The 22,442-nt window shown below is 34.9% G+C and overlaps 1 protein-coding gene across 5 annotated transcripts in view; it reads right to left on the bottom strand.

Annotated features, from left to right (window-relative positions):
- The window catches only part of TSC22D1 (TSC22 domain family member 1), a gene marked incomplete at its 5' end in the record, with an annotated part of 131,389 nt that overhangs the window by 92,049 nt on the left and 16,898 nt on the right, over positions 1–22,442 (bottom strand). Inside the window, 2 exons of one of the 5 annotated variants that reach the window (XR_014013565.1) lie at positions 4,192–5,798; positions 6,855–7,025. The exons of 1 other annotated variant lie outside the window; for it this stretch is intronic. Coding sequence is in view for 1 of the 4 variants with exons in the window: in XM_081214455.1 (XP_081070581.1) it covers positions 6,938–7,025 (88 nt within the window). Of the gene's footprint in view, positions 1–4,191; positions 5,799–6,657; positions 7,026–8,171; positions 8,329–22,442 lie in introns of those variants that run through there. 3 more of the 5 variants (XR_014013566.1, XR_014013567.1, XM_081214455.1) reach the window with 3 other exon arrangements.

The following is a 22,442-nucleotide window of genomic DNA, read 5'->3' as shown; positions in this document are numbered from 1 at the left end:
GGACCACTTCTCCACCATCGTCAGCTGTTTGGGGTGTATCTCAAACTTCTCCACTGAAGCACTGACTTTCCTTTCTAATTTTAATTATGCGACTAAACACAAGTTCATTTTCTTCTCACTGTCAGTGCCGTGTCAACAGTTTAGCTCCAAAGGGCCTGGCTCCTCTTTAATTACTAAGGACAACCTGAAAAATAACATTTTACATTACACAAGCCATTTAATATGGAATTTATAGTTATGTGAGTCAGAATTAAACAATAATTGAAATGAAGGTGGTACTTTTTTGATTGCTTTCTCAAGGTCTTAGCTATTACCTTGAGCCAATTTTTTTCTTTTCCTCTGAACTGTGCACATTAGTCTGTACTGGCCTAATTTTTTGAAACAAAATTTTTGCATATCACTATGTAACTCTTTTGTCCAAGAGAATCTTGTAAAATTAAGCACCTGACTGGCTAAATACATAAGGATAAACAAAATGGTATGAGTCACAGGGCTAAACACAGGCTGAGCGTGTACTGTGTTGGTTCAGTGTCACACATTAAGAATAATAATAAACTGAAGCATATTCAGAGATCTACAAAACTCTTAAGGATTTCAAATCCATGCTACATGAATAAGAGCAAAAAAAAAAAAAAAATGGAGGTGTGCTTAATCTGTAGAGGGGGGCAGGAAACTTGCACTTGGAATTGATGGAGTATAACAGCCATCTTAAGATACCTGAAGGCTATCATATTGGAAGGGCATCAGACTCGCTCTATGTTGCCCAGAACTAGGACTAACATGATGAGGCAATAAAGTACAGTTAAGTATAGATCTCTGAGCCTGGAGTCAAAAGAGACTTGAATCCTACAGCAGACCTTTAATAAACTATGTGATATTAGAAATACATGTATTGTTCCCAGATATCAATTATCTTGTATGTAAAATTTTACATATTTTATTTTACAGATAAGAATGCTAACCAAGCTAATTTCTAAGGTAATTTTCAAATAAAAAATGACATGGAAGCATATTCTGGGTCAACTTCTTACCATCAGAGCATCCGTGAACATGGAATCAGCTACCTCACTGATGTAGTGGGTGCTGTCACTAGATCACAGCAATATGATCATTTGCTCTGCATAAAGGCAAGTGCAGAATAGACAGCAAACTATTTTAAATAAAAGCCAAATGTCCACGAGCTGATGTCCTTATAAAAAGAATCAAAAAGACAGGATGGAAGGTTACTGTGTTTTCTATATTGCCATCTACTGAGTAAATTATACTAGTAATGTAATTCTAGAAAAAAATTCTAAATCATTTTTTAGCTCACCTGTACTGAATACTGCATTTTCCTTTGTTTCTGGATATACTATATATTATGCTAACACTTGATTCTTTGAACCTACTTAATATACCTTACAGAATAACAGTATAACTTTCTTGTGTGAACAATTTTATATACTAGCCAACAATATTATTTCTTAATCCTTAATATAACAGATTCCCGAATTACAGTGTAAGTGAATGTTTATAAAACTCTAATTTCTCAAACCGAAGTTAAAATTACTCAGTACAGCTACTGTTTTCTAAATTCTAGGTTTCATTTAATAGAAACAGGCATACACAGCAAACATGAGGCCAGGCAAAATAACCTCAAAGAATCTGTACTCAACTTTCCATTCAAAGTACAATATTTTAACAGTTCTCAGGGCTTAAGAAATACTAAATTAAATATGGATCATAAACATTAAGAGAGCAAGGGTAGGAGATGCCATGGAATATATTCAGGCCAGGTACCAAAAGGGTACAATGTCTGCAGATATTTGTTTCTAAATGCACTCCAAAGTCATACAAAAATAAATTTGTGGTTTATCCATTGCTCTTCTCTGGGAGAGATTTTTTGTGTGTGTGTGTGTGGTGCGCGGGCCTCTCACTGCTGTGGCCTCTCCCGTTGCGGAGCACAGGCTCCAGACGCGCAGACTCAGCGGCCATGGCTCACGGGTCCAGCCGTTCCGCGGCATGTGGGATCTTCCCGGACCGGGGCACGAACCCGTGTCCCCTGCATCGGCAGGCGGACTCCCAACCACTGCGCCACCAGGGAAGCCCTCTGGGAGAGATTTTTAAGAATTTTCCTAGTTCTACATCTGTCTGGAAATCAAAGGATATCTGTTGTAGTTTACTTTATCATCAGACATTGCACTGAACACATTTTGAACATTTTTCTACCTATTCCATACCTTACCTCTTGAGTAGAGATCCCTTTGATCGTAATTCCTGAAAACTCCGATGCACCCGTCATAGTTCCCTAACGTTTTTTTTACTGCAGTGCTCTAATTACCTTAGATGCACATTTAGTGGGGAAAAACTTTAAAGAGCACCTATGTGCTTATTTTGGAAACACCAATCTTTCATATTTCAGGACTACGTTAATGTGAATTTTTTTAAATGGGAAATAAAAATACCTGAATTTTAAAAAATCAAGAAATCGCTTAGGACATCTAGGCACTGATATTTTGCTCAATTGTTTCAATACAGCAAAATACAGTAAGATCTGTGCACATATTTACAATAAGCTACAAGGTCAGTACCACACTGCTTATGTTACATTTACCTTTTATAAAACAGAAGCTATGTTAAAAAAAAAAAACTGTTTCCTCACTAAAGAACAAAACAAAACTTTTTCCTATAGCTAATTCCATGAATCATGGTGAAACAATAAGCCTACGTTCTTACACCTCGGAGATAAAGCCATGTTCAACATTCTGTAATGTTTTTATTTTGAAGCTATTGACAGTGTAGGGAAAAGTCCATGTAATGAAAATTATTTAAAACTCTAATTTCACCATTACTTTTACGATATGTTTGAAATTTCCAGTGCAAGATTTTTATTTAACCCCCAACCCTACCCTTCTATACACATATAGTTAAGGCTTATAAATTTTTTTGTATTCAAGGAAAATACAGCCTTCCATCTTCCATAGAAATACATTATATCTGTAAACCTTTTAATAGCTTTAAATCTAAAAACAAAATTTTATCCACACAATCTTTACTCATCTTTCCCAAACTTACCAGATTAATAAAGCCAAGAATTTTAGCTCCTCTCCCGCTCCCCCCAAATACAGTAGCTATTCTAAATCATAATTTCCTTTTATAATTCTCATTTTTCAGAGTATAATTTCTTCAGGGAGCCAAATTCTTTCATTTTAATCCACAAATTGTCATTAATCAAACTTTTATTTCTTGCCTAGGACCCTATCATAAGGTTCATTTTTAATTCTAGGAGTCCACTTCTTATGAGTTTTCTTCAAATAAAAAGGGGAATCTCTTGCTTCTAGCAGACTCTGCATAGGAAAGGTAAATTGTTCCAGTGGCTTTGATTAAGTTTATGTAGATATAAAGACAAGAATCATTAAAACCCAATTTTATCCTTTTCCATGTTGTTTTGATAAGGTTAAAAGCAAGAGACTCTAAGATTTCCCCTTCTACAATTATTTGTTCAAGGAGAATATTAAAATATAAAACATTTTCTTCTCCTATTAACAGCACCCACAAATTGGGTAGTTCTCCAATCAGCCATTATTTTCAAATATTCTTTTTCTGAACAGAGGAACTGTCTTTTGTATGCTATGTTATAAGGGTCTTTGTTTATCAAGATCTCACTTTAAAAGATGTGACCATATTACTCCTGATATTGACGATATTAACTCAAGAGTTTTAATGGTTTGCAAAATTGGCATACAAAAACGGCATCTAAAAAAATCCAATTCTGGAAACAAAGCTAAGATGAAGCTAATCAGGAAAATGCAAAAATAGACTAAATAGATCACCTATTTCCTACATTTGGCACTGGGTGACCCAATGAGAATCATTTTAATTCAACAGTTTAAAATAATTTTTTTTCTCAAAAAAGTTTAACATATACAAGGATAGGATATATATTCAGAAATACTCAGAGGAAGACACATAAAATTAAAATACACTTAAAAATACTGTTGTAGTTTCCATTTTCTACTCCTGAAAGAAAAATAAGCCATTTATCAGTAAGTGCATTTTTTTATGGAGAAAATATTTATTAGTTTTTCAAATGATCACATAATACAAATATTACACAATTAGTCATTCTAGAAAAAAATTAGCTTATAGTAATATCCATAAAATAAACACTGAAAAATATAGGATTGCATATTGTGACACGAAATATTTAAAAATCTGAAAGGAAAATGTATCAAAATAAAAGTTTAAACACATCAGTTCACATTAATATACATAAAGTTTCACTTTTAAATAGCTTTTAGTGACATGAGATGAATAGAAATGCACTTACATTTCTTTTGCACACTTTAAGGAACAAAGCTAAAATTTAATCAAAGCATGAGATTAATGGGATTAAGAGTTTAAATCACTTCTTCAAAACTGAAACAAAAGGCTAATAACCTCACAGGCCATAAACTCATTTGTACTGTGGTTCGAAGAAGAGTTCAACTAAATTTCCAAGCAAATCTCACTTTCAGTTCCCTAAGTTCTTTCTAAAATGTTGAGTGAGTAGTTGTTTTTTAATTTATATGTGTTTGTAACAACTATCTTATTAACTTTTAACAAAAACAAATCAAGAGTAAAAAGCTGTAATTGTTTATGGTAATTCAGAGCTCTCTAGGGAAGTTTTAGCTCAAATTGATCTTTTAAACTTACTTTTAAGTACTGTACATACAAAAGTTTATTTATAATAAATGAGGGGAAAACAGGTCTCACAAATAGCCGAGAAAGACTAAAGGCCAGGTTATAATCTAGCAAATGTGGTTTCCAAAACCTTTAAATTTCCTAAGACATTTAGATGCTTCCATATTATTATCTCTAGAATTTCTATTCTTAAAATTTATACCAAATAAAACAAACTGGCAGCATTGCATAACTTTTAAAAACTTCTTTAACAGCTTTTGACTGACCAGTTAAATAGATACCAAAAAGAGAAATAAAACATTTTGATCACTACTGCCATCAATTTATCGACAGTTTGGATAACTATCTTGCAACACTTATTCACACATAGAAGCTTAGCCTACTACTACTAATTGCTTTTGCTCTATAAAATACCTCTTTTTTTTCAGTATCATTCAACTTTAGAATACCTGCAATGCAGAACAATACCTCAAGTTTAACAGGTATTTACTACTTTAGAAGACTGAACTCAAAGACGTCTCTACTCCTATACTGGAATCTTTGTTGATTTGACAAATAAGAATAAGGCTCAAGGCTAGAAAAAGTTAAAAAAGTGCATCCTAACATTAAAAGTAATTTGGGAATAATTAAGAAGTTCACCCTTTATATTTCCTAGTTCCTTTCAGTGTCAGGCAACAAAAGACAGTTTCATTAAGTTTTCTGGATCTCCCAGACTACTAAAAAATAAAAAGTTTGCCTGCTTCATTAAGGTGATTTTCAATCCCACAAATCTTTTAAGTGAAACAGATACAGAGAGCTGCTTTTTAAAGAAAGGTGTCTCTCATGCTTCCTCTGTTTCAGTCTTGTGAATAAAAAGGAATTATTTTCATGGCCATGTAAAATTCCAATCTGAAAAAATTATGTCATTATTTGAGCCTTTCCGTTTCCAGACCAAGAGTACACCAGAGTAAATCTTAAAGTTTATCAATGACAAGATCAGGTGGCTCTCTCATCCTTGTGTCTTCTAGATATAATGCATGGCTCCGTTCACTGCCTTCCAAACTGCAGCTGCTGCATGTGTGACAGATATCATCCATGAAGGCTCTGCTAGAAGAGTTCCTTTTGCTGAAGTATGATGTTTACCAGTTGAAAGAAATCTGGGCAATTAGAGAACAAATAAACCGGTCTCCCATTATCAAGATACCTGGAGTCACAGAAGGGATCCAGCAAGGAGAAATGAAAACCTGCCAAAGGCACCAACTTCACGTTCTACCCACTGTAGGTGAGAAGAACTTCCTGGAATCAAATCCTACCCTTGGCATCAAAGAAACTAAGAGAAAACCATCTTAATGCCATGGGGAAAAATCTAGGAAAAGGCTCTTTTGCCTTGTTATATCCTGAAACTCATATTCATTCATATGTATCTTATTAAAGAATGAAGCCTAGACTTGACAGTAAAACCATAATGGTACTATCATTGCATCTTGTTTAAAGATCTACTCAATTTGAAGTCCTAAAGTTCGAGGTAGGAAAAAGACCAAAAAGTTCTCACTAACAGGGTAGGATAACACCTGGACATCAGACTGTGTAAATTAGGAGAATTCAGATGCCCAGCTTGCCCAAAGACGAAATAAAGAAACTTCTTAAATACTGGAATAAAAAAGAGCACTTAGGGCCTCCCTGGTGGCGCAGTGGTTGAGAGTCCGCCTGCCGATGCAGGGGATACGGGTTCGTGCCCCGGTCTGGGAGGATCCCATATGCCGCGGAGCGGCTGGGCCCGTGAGCCATGGCCTCTGGGCCTGCGCGTCCGGAGCCTGTGCTCCGCAACGGGAGAGGCCACAACAGTGAGAGGCCCGCATACCGCAAAAAGAAAAAAAAAAAAAAAAAGAGCACTTAGAAGTACACTAATACCAGTAAAGGCTAAAATGGGCAGATATTTCCTTTTAAAAATTCCTGTGGACTACACAGGCATTCATCACCAAATCAAGTGCCCCCAAATCACCCACTGCTTTAATTATCTGGAGAGAAAATTAAAATAAATTTTAGGTCTCTTTTCTGAATGGGCACTAGTTAGCATTCTTAGAAAAACAAACAGATTGCAGCCCCACTTGGTTCTTATATGAACCCAAGGAGTTTAACAGTAGAATTAAATGGGCAATGGAAGGACACTCCAATCTATAAATAAACCCAAGTAAATAATGGAAAGCACCCACTTGTTTATTATCCTTTCCCAACTCTCTCCAGAAGCTGGATATTCTGCCTCCAAGGGTTCAGTGGAGAAAATGGACCCCTGACGTCAAAAGCTCTCCGTGGTCTTGGCTGTATCTGTGGTTCTAGGATCACTCCTTGCACCTCTGGTAGGAGAGAAGCACTGAAATAGAGAGCTGAATATAGATTTAAGAAAAAATTCTTATTAAGAAATTACATTCTCCGGTCATTTGAGCTTGTAATGACTTATCCTCAGGATAAAAAGGAGCTACATTTGGGCATACCTTCCTTAGTGCCTTCTTAATTTGAATTTTAGAAGTCTGTCACCACACATGATTCATTCCTCAGTAACTATTAAGAAGGGACCTATCTTGGTCTAAGCCGTAACACGTTCTGTGACAAACCACTCAACTTCAAGTGGAAGACCAAATCAAAAAATGATAAATTAGGACTGGAAAACAAGATCAGTTGTTTCAAAGGGACAGGGAAAGGCACTAGACCTCAGATATATCAAGGAAGTCCCAGTTAATTCTTCTGTCAAAGAGAAGAAGACGGATTGAAAAGTAGAAACAGAATAATCAAGCCTATTAACAGGAACACCACTAAACCTTGGGAATTGTCTAAGAAGCTGAATTTGTTCTCAGTGTTTAAGTTTTCAGTAATTTAAAGAATTAATCAGACTACAGTCCCATATTATAGCAATATAAAACTAAACCTGAATTTTATCAAGCTATGACTACTGTCACTGAAAAAGATTTATTCTTCAAGCACTCATATTTAAAAGCGGGAGGGCAGAACTGTGGATACAGGCAATACAGACTAAAAATCTTTTTCAAACGCACGATCATTTGGTTTTGGGTCAAGAAGGACCAGGAAATAATCATTAATGGCTACAATGCAGAAATTAAAGCAGTGAGATATACCCAAATAATAGATGATGATAAAGATACTGGAAAATAGTTTACTTTATTATAGAAATTAGGTAACCAAGAGAAGGAAGTTCAAGGGACACAGCATCTGAGCAAGCAAAAGCTGAAAGGAGAATAAGACAGACAGATAGGTATTTAAAGTTATAGGGACTGCAGGATAAATTTTAACAGTAGAAAACAGATCAATTGTACTTTGTGGTACAGAGTGATATGTGAGTATTAAATTTCAGATCTTACTCTAAACAGAAGGGTGCTGCGTATTCCTGCTGGATGGAACACAGGCAGTCACACTACCTGACTTCAGGGACATGTTACATTTTGGGATAAGTTAAGAAAAAACGCTATCAAGTAATCTCTCTCTCACACCACCTGGTCATCACAAGGGTTCCTTACCTGTCAGTGGAACGAGGACTGTGCTCTCCTGTTCTCTACCAATCCACCAACAAAGGTTAGAGTCTCAGCACTAAGAAGGTGGCAACCAACCAAAGTTAGTTTTTAATGCCTTCATTTCCTCCTGGCTCTGCCGGCCAGTTTGGAAATATGCCAGCAGCTGAAAAGGAATGGTTATTCCATTATCTAACAACAGTTAGACTAAATGTTTTTTTTTAAAGCCTGAAGATGAAGGAATGAGCTAATAACCCTTCTGTACTTTAGGAATATATTCAAGTCTCTACAAGTGAAAAATGTAAACAGTTTGGACTAAGAAAAGAAAACCTACAAATTTAAGCATCAAACCTGTAATTTCCAGAATTTAAAGAAAGAAATGAAAAAACAAATCTAAAGAAGTCAAAGGGGTGAAACTGCCATCTAACATGAGGTATCAAATAAATAACGACAAAAGTTATGAGCCTATGTGGCAGCTATTTTCTATTATACGTTTCCAATAGATTTTAAATCCTGAAGTCTTTAGACAGTATTCTACAGTATAATCACATTGAGGAGGAACCTGAGGGACGACAAGAGGAAAGGAACACAAAAAGAAAAAGATCTGAATACTGAATATCTCAAGAAACACAATCTAACCAGGTATTTGCAAGGGTCCAAAAATCACAAATAGAATAGCAAAGTATTCCACAGCTGGAGTTCTTAAGAGGTGGCTTTTTAACAGATGAGAAAGAGCTTAAAATCGATACATCAGAGCTATTTTATTTATTTTCATTGGACCTATACAGTGGAAACAGGTGCTACAAAAGTGCTTTCAAAATTATTAAACAATCATCCTCCAGCCTTCTCTAATCAATTTCCTTGACAAATCATTCTTTTTCACATCTAATAATATTTCAATATAAACCGTGAAAATTTTAAAGACTCCCAAATGAACGAGATCTAAGTAAAACTTAACTACTTTAAGATACAGTTTAAACTATATTCAGAAACTATAAATAAGATATGATTTTCCAACTTTCCCAGTTTTCCTTCATTTCTTAAATACTAATTAGTAACAATATATCTGATTGAAAATACAGGCAAAAGGGGAGCATTCCATTATGGAACAGAATTACTTGGTAATTTAAGTTCAGAAGCCCACTTCACTTTGAAAATGAAAAACAACTCCCAAGAAATCATATCTTGCTCAGATTAATAATGGTCTAAGTTTACAATTTCTCCTTCAGTAGGAGCTCCAAACCCTTGACTTATTTACCAAACCCCACAGAGTATACAAATTAAAAATGCAACAAACTTAGATTTAAAAAAAAAAAAAAGTCCTTAGGTTAGGTTATAGGGTAAGTTAAATATGAGAGTTGGCTGAAGAAATAATAGATCCACTTATAAACTTCTCCCAAGTCAGATTACTTTCAGGATATAACTTCTTTGCTTTGCCTGAAGTATGCCAAAACTTGTGGATTCAACATATTCATACTTAAAAAAAAATTAAACAAATTTCCCTAAATAGAAATTATTTTGAATCATTGAGGACAGCTGCATCTCCCTTGCTTCAGAAGTTAATAATCTATGGAGACTGTGGATTAGACAGTGTATCATATCACTTATGTAGAAAAATGTAAAGGCACTTTCAAAATGAGATCATTATTCAAACAAGAAAGGACAGCCTTTGCAAGACTACTACTGATGGAGGCTCACAAGAATGGCATAGTAGGACCTACCCTAATTCTGTTTCAGTATACAGCATTCTTCTATGTCATGTTTCAAGAGGGAAAAAAGAAATTACTCCACTGCAGGGCTTGCATTTCAACCACTAAAGAAGAAATTCCAAACCAAAGCTAATAAAATCAGCAATGCTGAAATGCCACAAAGGAACTCAAACAAGGTGTTAGAAGGTCTATTCATCTACGATTTTAATATTTTCCATTAATACTTAAAAGTTTAAAGATTCTTACTGAAAATCAAGTCACATTCAAATCAGAAACAATCTAAGTATTTTATATATAAATACCACTCTGAGAAATTCTCCTGAAATGTACAAACTAAACTATTTGCGATATTTGTTCTCAATACTAAATTACTAAATGAGCATATACTGTTTATTACTTTTAAGCGTTTCTAATACCAATGAACGAGGGAAAGCTACACCTGATCATTTTTAAGCAATGAAATAGAAGGTAAGACATTTCTACAAAGACTATGATTTCTACTCACTTGTGTTATAGAAGACCAATCTGAAGTCAAAATTACTAAATTATAGATTTACGGATTATTTACAAAACAAAACATTCTACTACTCTAAATTGGGAGCAGGACACAGTAATATCTTTTTCTTATTCATCTTTTATCATTCATTCTTACTAGTTGTAAGACACTTCTAAAAAGAATAAGAATTTCCCACAAATCCCTCCAAGTGTCCAGATCAGCCCCAGCTCGCATTAAGAAGAAAATGAAAGAACAACCTTAAGAGAAGCAGTGAGTCTTTGCATCTCCAGCCCCTAGACTACACACTGAATTCAATAAATTCAGTAAACATTTTACAAATGAACGAAGTCTACTGGTCAAGAAACAAAAAGTAAGCAGAATTTTGTCAAGTGGCTGGTATCTAAAGTTAAACTTTCTTATCCTAAAGGAAATAAAAACTATCGAAAGTGTATTAGTTCCATGGATTCTCTTTTGGGGGTCATCAGCTTCTAGGATTAACTTCTAAATATGATCAGCAGAAACATCAAAGGTATTACCCTGAGGTGACACAAATTTTAGCTAAATTACAACACCCATTATAGATTTTCTAATGTTCTTTTCCAGACCTAAAATTAGTAAACAAACAAAAAAAAACCAAACCGGATATTGCCAGAACATCCAATTTCAATTTTTCAATTTTAAAAAGTGAGAGATCTTGTCAAAAAGCAGACAGACAAACAAAGCCCAGCTTGCTTAGAATTAGTTAGCCATGGTACTGTATTGACTCTGGAGGAAAAGGTTCTATCTAAACCAGAACCTTGTATATATTGTCAAACGGGATACACCTTATAAATACTTATAAACATAAGGAAGAAAGCCTGGAACTTTAAGGAATGCACAGCATGGAAAGCAATTACCTAACAGAGAAGAAAGTTGTAATGAAAGTGAAAAACCCTATTAGATTGTTTTAAGAAATCAATATCTAACCAAATTCCAAGATTTACCAATATATTTTCTCTTCAGCCTTTTGGAAAAGATACTATCCTGAAATGTTATTGGGATTCAAGTTACTCCACTAGGTTTAAATGTCAAGTGTTTGTTAAAAGATAGAAAAGAAAAAAATAGCTAATCCAATTGTGTCCTCATGTTCCAGGGACTATAAGATGAGGAAGTAAAACAGGTAAAAAAAGAAAATGCACAATACATTTTTAGAGTAGTTAATGCTCTATAGAATAAAAGATAAAAGGCAATCATAAAAATATATATCGATTATAAAAAAAATTCATAATCAAGTTGCCTTTAAAAAGGCAACTTCAGGGTCAAGATGACTAAACACAGAAACATTTAAATTGACCACTGCCTCCTTTGAATGAAAAAGGCTCCATTCTTTGAAACAAAGAAAACCTTAGTGAACTTAACTTTATGTTAAAATTAGTGGAAGTATTTTGAGAAACAGTATTTACATAGTCTTAAAATATCTCCCCAGGGGCTTCCCTGGTGGCGCAGTGGTTGGGAGTCCGCCTGCCGATGCAGGGGACACGGGTTCGTGCCCCGGTCTGGGAGGATCCCGCATGCCGCGGAGCGGCTGGGCCCGTGAGCCATGGCGCTGGGCCTGCGCATCCGGAGCCTGTGCTCCGCAGGGGGAGAGGCCACAGCAGTGAGAGGCCCGCCTACCGCGCAAAAAAAAAAAAAAAAATATCTCCCCAAATATACTTATTATTTACAAAGGGAAAAAGAGTAAATCAACAGTGTAGACACCTGGCAGTCACCTCCATAATCAAATTATCTTTTATCGCCACCAGTAATGGGACAAATCGATATCATGTAACTCCTGATATAATGTACTGATGTAACATCACTTCAGTTGAATCTTTTCCAAAAATATATAATTCTCAATCTGACCATGAGAGAACATCAGACACACAAGTTAAGAAATATTCCAACTAGCTAGTACTCTTCAAAATTGTCAAGGTTACAAAAGGCAAAGAGAATGAAGAACTAGCTCAGATTGAAGGAGACTAAAGAGACATGACAATTAAGTACACTGTGAAATTCTACATAGGATCCTGGACCAAAAAAGGGTGATTTAATGGACAGTGGTCAAAATGCAAATAAGCTTACAGATTGGTTAGTATTAATGTTAATTCCTGATTTCTGTATTTGTTCTATGAATATTAGGAAAAGCTGGGTAAAAGTATATGGGAACTCTACGTACTATTTTCGCAACGTTTTGTTAAGTCTAAATTTATTTTAAAATAAAGTTAAAAATATATAACAAAAGGTTCTGAATAATGTGACATACCTATGGAATGTTCATTGAGAAGAAATATAAATGTACAATTTTTATTGATAGAAAGTTCACTCCGGATCTTTCTTTAAAAACTAATTCTAGTAGAAATGACAGACAGCATTATGTTCTGTACTAATATCAGAAAAGTAATCAGATGGTGACAGTCTTCCTTATGCTTTTTAATTTCTTTGATAAATAGTTCTCTATACAGAGAACTTTGATTCAGAAGAAAGTATGAGAGATCAAAAAATATCTTCTCTCCTACAAAGAGGAAAACTGAATTATGTTTATGTTAAACTAGCGTGGAAATTAACTTTAGAATAGAGTAAGTGGCTAAAAAACCAGAAGTCTTCAAATTTAAATTACCATGTATGTATACACACTACTACGTGCAAAATAGCTAGCTAGTGGGAACGTGCTGTATAGCACAGGGAGCTCAGCTCGATGCTCTGTGGTGACCTAGGTGGGGGGGATTGGCGGGGGTGGGAGGGGTCGGGGGTCCAACAGGGAGGGGATAGATCTGTACATATAGCTGATTCACACTGCTGTGCAGAAGAAACTAACACACCATTGTAAAGCAACTATACTCCAATAAAAAAATAAATTACCATGTATGAATTTTTATTCCTGCATAATAAAAATGGAAGGAATAAAAATTTCTGCTCATTTTCTTTAAAAACTTCCATAAGAAACAATGTATAGCACCATAAATATCCCTCTAACATTTTTTTGCTAAAAATCATATTATAAAACTCCCAAATAATATACCTTCACTTATAAAATCAGTTACAATATTCATAAACTTTTGTTTTATTTTGTTAACATTTATTGAGAGCTTAGTATACGGCAATATATTACGCATTATATATATATATTGCTTCATTCGATCCTCACAATAACTCAATGACATATACAGTACAATCATCACAATTTTACAGATAAGGAAACTGAGGCACAAAGTAGTAAAGTAACTCGGCTAAGATCACACACCTAGTAGGCTGTCGAGCAGGAAACTGAAAACCAGTTTGTCTCCAAGATCCTCAGTTTTCACTAATTTTATACTTTTCCAAATCATATTATTTTGATTAACAATTATTTTCTTTCAAAATACTTAGTATATGATAAAATGCTAGAATAAATGTTTTAAGTAGAATTCTGAAATTCTCTCCTTCTATTTCATTTAAACATAGATCAGTTGACAGTTATTTGCTTTGCCATTTATATCAACCCAGGAAAGTTTGACAAGGCAATAAGAGCTAGAAATAAAATACAGCAAAATTCAATATCAGCAACATAAATATCTAGGAACAACAGATGTTTCTACTGAAACTGAAAGACCTGTATCTAAAACTTTTTTGAAAAGGTAATCCAAAATTCCTCTCATCTTTAAAGTATCTACAAAAAAGCAAAATGCAGAATTTTAATTTCTAGTTTATATGTCACATATCTATTGACCTGCCTAACAAATTATACAGGATACTCTCTTAAATGTATAAAAATCTCAATGAGTTTAATGAGTTCAATTACCTTAATGTACTTTAAAAATTATATAATTTAAGTCATCATTTCTGTCATGAGCATCATTAGAATAATGATCTAGCAATAACAAATTGGATTTTATTCTCTACTAATTCAGAGCTCAATTCTGCTACCCAGAGAACAGTCTTTAGTTTGTCACTGAGTGTATAATATTCGGTATGGACGTTGTAGTTGTCCTAAATTTTAATATATTTTAAAAATTATTTACAGATAGCTTTCACTATATCTACTCAAATCCTTCTGTACACAAAGACAAAATCAAAGGAAGGTCATTCCCTTCCTCGTCCCAACCTGAGTCTAATAAAAGTCAATATAAATACACTCATCTCAATGTAAGTATGATATCAGAAGCACTCAACACTTTATACAAGAACAGGATGCTTTCAAATTCTTTATCAATAAAATGGGGTAGGCTTTTGAAAAGACAGGACAAATATCTAATTACAAATAACACCTTTAATCTACCCTATTCTAATTTATATAACTTGTCTGGCCATTGAGGCTGCAGTGACCAAAAAAAGTCATAAGGCCAACACATCCATAAGTCTTAGAGGGAGGGCATCCTGAACTTCAGGGCCCATGTCAGTAAACCATCAGAAATTAAGAAAGCCTGTGTTTGTCAAATACTCATCAGGTAGTTAATATCTACACAGTAATGAAACTACAAACCAGAAAAATAAAAAATGCCTAACCCGATATGCTATACTAAATTTAAATCCTGGAAAAAACCTTTAATCCTGGTATTTTACCAACCATTCACAGCTTTCGCAGCCGATTCTACTTTCCAAACATTTTGTAAATAAGATTTTACAGTCACAATCCAGGTCCTGAAAAGTAAAATACTGCCAAAAAGAAAATGGTGAAAAGGTACGAAGGGAAAAGAATATCACCACCATCAATAATCAACAATTTAAGAAATATGATTTGATATAAAACAGATACATGAAGTTTAGTTAACATTGTATGGGCTATCAACACAACTTTGTAAAGCCATCACAGATCTTGGGTTAAGGCCTTGAAAGTGCCACTACTACCAGAACTCAAGTTTTCAATTTAGCAAGTGAGAGAAAATGACAAATGTGGACATACCTCCTCGAAGAAATGAAACTCATGCATACTCCTTCACATGTTTTAATAAGGCACTCCTTTAAATTTTACTCAGAACACCAGATTATAGTATTTCTGAGTAGGAAAAAAGCCTTTTTCTGTTCTTCCTTCAAAACTTGAATCAAATCTCTGATACTGCCGGATGCAGCTAGTATTAATACTTTAAAAGTTCTGACCTCCTGCAGTTTTATGGTGGTGTGTCTTCAAAGACACGCCCAAAAGAGCCAAAAATACCTTAATCTACTAATACACCTTCAGGAACATCTCCAATATCCATTCTTTTCACCCCTTTGATAAATCCTTTTAGTCCCCAGAAGACTTCAATTTTTCTCAGAATTTGACATCCCTTTCGGTACTCCTTTCTTATTCCATTGCTCAAATAAGTGTAACATAGGAAATGGATAAATGGGAGATAAGAATGTTTAATTGGCTCCTTTGTTAGCAATGTCAAGCTTTAACTCTAAAGCATAAGAAAAACAAAGTTAGTAAAATTTCTATATTTTACTAATGAAAGCATAGAACAAATTCTGATTAGCTTCCCTATCTTTGAATGTTTATGGAGTTAACTAGATTTCCCCCAGGAATATACTAAACTCATATGAAGGCCATCCCTAAAATCTGCAAACCATTCACAATGACAGGACCAATTAAAAGAGGCTGCAAATATGTCCGTGCTATACTTCTCAAAATATGTTCTTAAACTTCTGCCAGATGATATATACTTGGTATATACTTTCACACGACAACAATTATATTTTTATTTCTAATATAAATCAAATACTTACAGAAAATAGGGTGGTATAGCAGAAAAAGAACTGTTCACATAGAATAATAAATGTAGAGATGGGATCCAGTTGAGGCCTGCCATCACTTGGCTATACGACCCAGAATATTTCTCACATATAAAATGAAGCAGATCAATATTTCCCAAAGTGTATTCCAAAAAACACTAGGTCTATAGGACATTAATAGGTGCTATATGTTCAAAGGAGTTGGAGTCAATAAGTAAAACTGTCTCCCTTCTGCAGAATTTCTCAATCTTCAATAAACTAAAATGCAATGTCCATCTCCAAGATGTATATGTCAAAAAGCATTCCCCCAAATTCCTGGGCTCTAGAACTATTTTTTTTTTTAACTTGAAGAACTAGTATTACCAAAACACTAGTTTTGAAACTTTTAAATTAGATTCCAAAATCCAGTTCAATGAATCTTTGAAACTTAAAAACCAGGTACTGACTCATTGTCTTATTTAAAATAAACTGATTAACTCCATTCATTCTAAGGAGGTAAGTGTTCAGTCCCATATGGGACCGAGTATGGAACAGATGGTCTTCAGGGCATTATGCCTGTCTAAAACAATCTTTACAATGAAAGAGTTTCAGAATCACTTGATTAGGGAAATGGTTGCATTGTGGAGTATCACCAAACTGCTACATGACACTCCATTCCTTCTACATATTCCCTGGCCCCATTAAGAAAGAGGAAAGTGTGCTTTGTAACAACTTTTATTTCCGTAACTTTCGGAAGTTTGAAGCACTTCTCCAATAGTCAGATATAGTACTAGCCTCCTGGGATTCAGCAAAAGAATTAATCCCTGATGCTTCCATTATATATAATACATTCACTCCTCTTTTATGCATCTGGAATGGTGATACTATATACATTATTCTTAAGAGAACTGAGAAAGTAGTCACTCTTTTCCTGTAGGCATTAATTCTCTTATGGAGCCCAAGGTGAGAAAGGCTACAACCAAAAATGTCACAAAGGCGCAGAATCACTTGTCTCGAAGGCTATAGTAGGGAGACAGTCTCTAAATATGTAGACAAGTTTTAATTTACAGTGGGTAAGAAAGGGATGGAATCATTCTTATCCGGCACAATAAGAGAAGCCACCGTTTACAAAACTAAGAACTGAGCTAGGTGCATTACTTACTTTATCTCCTTTAATCCTCCCAACAACAGTGTTTAAGGACAGCTATTACTCCCATTTAACAGGTAAGGAAATTGGGCTTACAGGTACATTTACAAAGGTCATACAATGAAGAGGTAGCATAAACAAGATCAGCACCACATCTGATGCCAAGGCTAATGCTCATTAAACTCTATCTCATTATGCTCTATGCTCATTAGTCTACAGCCTAGATTAATCAACCTGTGTGAATAAAACAGCTGTCATGAGCATCACACACAGAATAACTAAGCATAATATAACTTGGGATAATTCGGAAGATACATCAAGATCCTAGGATATTTCTTCAGGGTTCTAGATAAAACTCTTTAAGACCAAAATCATGACTTTTTTTCTTTGCATCCTTGGTACCTTTGCTCAGTGTTAACATACATAACAAGCATTTAATAAATATTTCTTAAATAAATAAACCATCACAATACCAAAAAAGAACAGAAATACTGTAAATGTAAAAAGCCTTCTGGGCTAACAGACAATGGCTTACCTAGTTTAGGTAATCTTTCTAAAATACTTTATATAGCTAGATTTACAGATGTAGGCAACAAAACTGTTTAATAAATTATGACTGTCACCAGATCCTCCTCTTTCCCTACCATCGCCTTTAATGGTCTTCTACTACCTTTCTATTTCTCTGTTTTTTTCTCCCCTATTCATGTTTTGAGCCTCTAACTCAGACCACTGGTATCGATGGCATTTAGGTCACATATTCATAAGCCCAAATATAGCACAACTAGGTTTTTGTTAGGCCAATGTGTCTACTTGTTTTTGCTTTTGCATATTGGATCGATTTCGTAAAAAGCTAACTGAAGCTACTGGTAGATCCCTCATGGGCTAAGAATCTGAATGTAACTGGAAACACAGCTAAACCTTTACATAAAGAAAAAACGCAAAGTGAGTCTGTTAGTTAGCCTATCCATTTCACAGTGGTAACCGCACTTTAAAACATTCTCTCTTCAATGTGACCGCCTCATGGATTGGGAAGAGTGGCAGATTTAGGCTGTTGAAAGCATGTCAATAAGTAAAATGTCTAGAAATGCAATCAACTGTACAAGATGTGAAAATTACTGACTTTCAGCAGCTTTTGGCTATTTCATATTACTGGAAAGTAAAATTATGGAACATGTGAGTAAGATTTATACTACATTACTATTAAATGATTAATTAAGCTACTATATCCTTTAAGATAAATCTTTACTGTTAACTACAATTCAAAAAAAAATTCCAATTGCTTCTTTCTATAGTTCCAATGTTTGTAAATGAATCAGGAAAAATATAATAAAAATTAAGGAAAGCAGCTTTACTATAAAAACTTTGAATTAATACGTAATACAATTGTCTTAGATTTAAAAAAATACACTTCCCCTTCTAGGTTAATGAGCGAAAAGACTAGATAAATCCTGTTTTTCAACTTAATATAGAAACCTTCATGTAAACTAGCATTTCCTTGTTCCAATAATAAGCATGTGATGTGAATATAAGCTGTAACTGTACAAAATTAAAGATGTGAGTCACAATGTGCTATTATGATTGAATTGATTAAAGTGAGTTTTCTACTTTAAAAAGTACTGTAATGTAATTTGATCACATGAAACAAACAAACAAAATAACCTAAGTATCAACAGCTTATAACACTTAAAGCTCACTGAGACCAATGGAAGGCTACCAGTCTGATTTATTGAAATGTCCACATCATAAAACTATCTCTATATCAATTTATTATTCAGAAATTGGATGCCACTTAAGCAGATTTTCCAAATTAAAAGTTTATTCTTCAGCAAAAACTTGGAAAATTTAATCATTTTGAATAGAAAATGTATCAAGAAAAAGTAACTGAATTCAGATTGCGAGGACCATCATTAGGAACAGCAAGTCACTGTACCACTCTATAATGAGGAGCCAACGAGAAGTGTCCAAGGCCAAATGGCTCCATACTCGCAGGCTAAGGACTGTTTATTACAGTTGTCCACTGTCACCTCTTGCTGCTTACCAGTGGGCCATGGCAACCTCCAAAATGCTTAAGAATACAGTCATTGCTCGGTATCCACAGGGAAATTGGCTCCAGGACCACCTGTGGATACCAAATCCACAGTAGTATCAATACTATTCGCCTTTCCCATCTGTGGATTCTGCATCCTCAGATTCACCCAACCAGAGAATGGTCGAATCCATGGACGGAGAACCCACGGATACCGAGAGCCGTGTCCGTGTACAAGAGTACAAGCTTTGGAATCAAATCACCTAGTAGAATACTAGCTCCATCACTTAGTAGTTATGTGACCAAGCTACCTGACAATATTTTACCCACAGTAATATATCAGCCAGTAATACACTGAAAGAAATCTTAGAATCATCTGTCGTATAATCCTCAGGTCCCCAATGAATTTATCATCAATTTTATACAAATTTACAAAAAAGAAGAGTTAAAGAGGTTGCTAATCCAAATATTATTTACCTTCAATAAGCATTAAATATACTTGTTCCTAAAAGGACGGGGATGCAGTTTCGTGGTTTATTATTATGGGATTCAAGAATGGAGGCAGAAAACTAGTTACGCTACCTAGTTTGGACTTACCCTACCTCCTCATTCTGGATCCACCCTTCCTCCCTGGAACCTCAAAATAGGTAAAATTCCTAATAATAAAATATATCCAGTGTACAAACATATAAATCCTGATGTCATATCAGAGAATAACTGGTAAATAATGTTTGGTAGATCCCCAAAGAGGAGAATAACACAATGAAGATAAAGAACAGCTTAGGAATCGGTCAAATCCCTTATTTCAAGATTCTATGATATTATGGAACATCCACCAAAGACAAGACGTGGCACCATGCTTGACTCTGAAAGAGAAGTTAAGACAAACTGTACAGTGGTCAAGCCTTTTAAAACAGGAAGAGAAGCAAAGACCCAGACATGGGATGGCTCATTAGCACATGATCAGTGGACAGCACTATAGCCAAAACCAGGCATTCACTCAATTCGCCTCACCACGCTGCACCCAAAACAATACACTTGAAGAAACAAAAACCAAGCAAAAATGGTAACTACAAAGCAGCATTTTTCCAAAATAAATTGGCTAATGTAATAAGTTTCACTGAATACCATCTTTCAAAAGTAATTTTTAGAACATGAGAGTATTTCCCTCAATAGAAAGAGAATCCTTGTCATTGTTGAAAATACCAAAACAAAACTGTCTAAAAGGACACAACCAAGCAAACAAAACTATATTAAGCATAAACAAAAACTTCCTTATGAAAGAAAGTAAGTGGTTTGGGTTATCCCTTTCTAAAAAAAGAGATTAAAAACATCTGAAATGAGAAATCAGCTTTCCTTGATACAATTATTTGATCTACTGTGTTGAAAAAGGTAATAAAAATATTTCAAAGGAAAAACTCAGGGGGAATAATATTATAGCAAAATAATAAGTAGGTATCTATACAATACCTCATACAGAACAGGTAACTGTATGTCACTTATTCATCAGTAATTTCACTAAAACTACAAATCATTAATAATAATTATTTCAATCTTAGCATCTATTAGGGGCTTTTAATTTTACTACTGAAAATATTCTAATTTCTATCTGTAAAGGTCTAACACTTATTTATAACACATTATGAATTTCTTACAGAATAATCTTACCAGCCTGAAAGCTAGGAAAACATGAAACACTTGCCCTTACTTTAGAATAGGAAAAAAGCAACATGGAGCAGTACATTAATTTGTCGATGGTTAAATGATACAATGGAGGCAGACAACTAAAAATACTGTCTCTTTATACTTATCCATAGTTCAGTAGTTAACACCATTGAGAATGCATTCGTATTCATGCTTCCTTAAAATAATATACAAAACGTAATCTAACTTTCAACTGGTGAACATTCAATACCATATCAAATTTCTTTGGGGTTTTCTTAAAATTTCTAACTCCTACCTTGCTGTCAGGCTATAAACTGCTACTTTCCCAATGTCACCTTACATGCCTCAGAATCCCCTTTTTTTTCCCTTACCCTCCCCTCATCTGCTTTAAAATGATAAAGCTAGTAAAACGTAAGACTTGAAAAAAAAGTCTAAAAAGGACCAGAAATGCTATGCAAAAACAGTAAGGGGGGAAAAAAAAATAGCTTTACTTTGTGATGGCAATTTCAAGCAGTTTTGGAAGCCAGAGCTGTGTCTCAAGGATTAGGTTATCCACTCTGGATAAGTGGAGTGTTACCATGTGTGGACTGGGTCCTTACCTTCTTAGCTTTCTTAACGAGGCCAAGGTCACTGGTTCAAACCATGACCTCAGATTACAACCACAAAGAAAATGTGCCTCCATTTCCACCAGTGACAGAAAAGGAATTACTGAACTTCTCATACCCCATTAAGGAAGGAAGCAACTAGACATCCAAAGTAAGGTCCTAAAACACAGCACTGATCAGGCCACTATACAAAAACAAGAAGCGTTCTCCATTCCAAGTCCAATTAAGTCCAAACTTCACAATCCTGCCTTATTATTATTATTATTATTATTATTATTATTTTCGGTACGCGGGCCTCTCACTGTTGTGGCCTCTCCCGTTGCGGAGCACAGGCTCCAGACCGCAGGCTCAGCGGCCATGGCTGATGGGCCCAGCCGCTCCGCGGCATGTGGGATCTTCCCGGACCGGGGCACGAACCCGCGTTCCCTGCATCGGCAGGCGGACTCTCAACCACTGCGCCACCAGGGAAGCCCCACAATCCTGCCTTTAATTAAGGCTTTTCAAAGTTAGCCTTGTCTTCTACATTCCTGTATACAGACACTATCTCTTACCAACTTAGACTATGTCCCGTGTTCTCTTCTATAAATACTCCCCGTACCTTGAACATTTTTGGTATGTTTTCTCCACTAAAGTGACTTACTAATCCCCATGGCTATCAAACTTCTCTCAAATGTCACCTCCTCAAAAGCATGTGATCTTTACCTTCTGTCTCCCAATACTGCTTTATTAGATCTCTTATGACACACCATATTCTACCTTGCCATACTTTTCCCATTTATTGGCTTTCTATCCCAAGTCATTCCCTAAAATGTTTCAAGCAGCTTACAAAGATAGATATAAATACTCTTAAGATACAATAAATTATAAATGAGTGAGAAAACTTGACACAAAGGACCAGGAATACAAGAGTAATATAAATTGAATCTGTTACCTGTTATCTTTTCCTT

This window comes from Mesoplodon bidens (genome assembly GCF_964165515.1).
Source record: "Mesoplodon bidens genome assembly, chromosome: 17".
NCBI lineage: Eukaryota > Metazoa > Chordata > Mammalia > Artiodactyla > Ziphiidae > Mesoplodon > Mesoplodon bidens.
The sequence above is the reverse complement of the archived record's forward strand: the minus strand, read 5'-3'. Positions and strand labels throughout refer to the sequence as shown.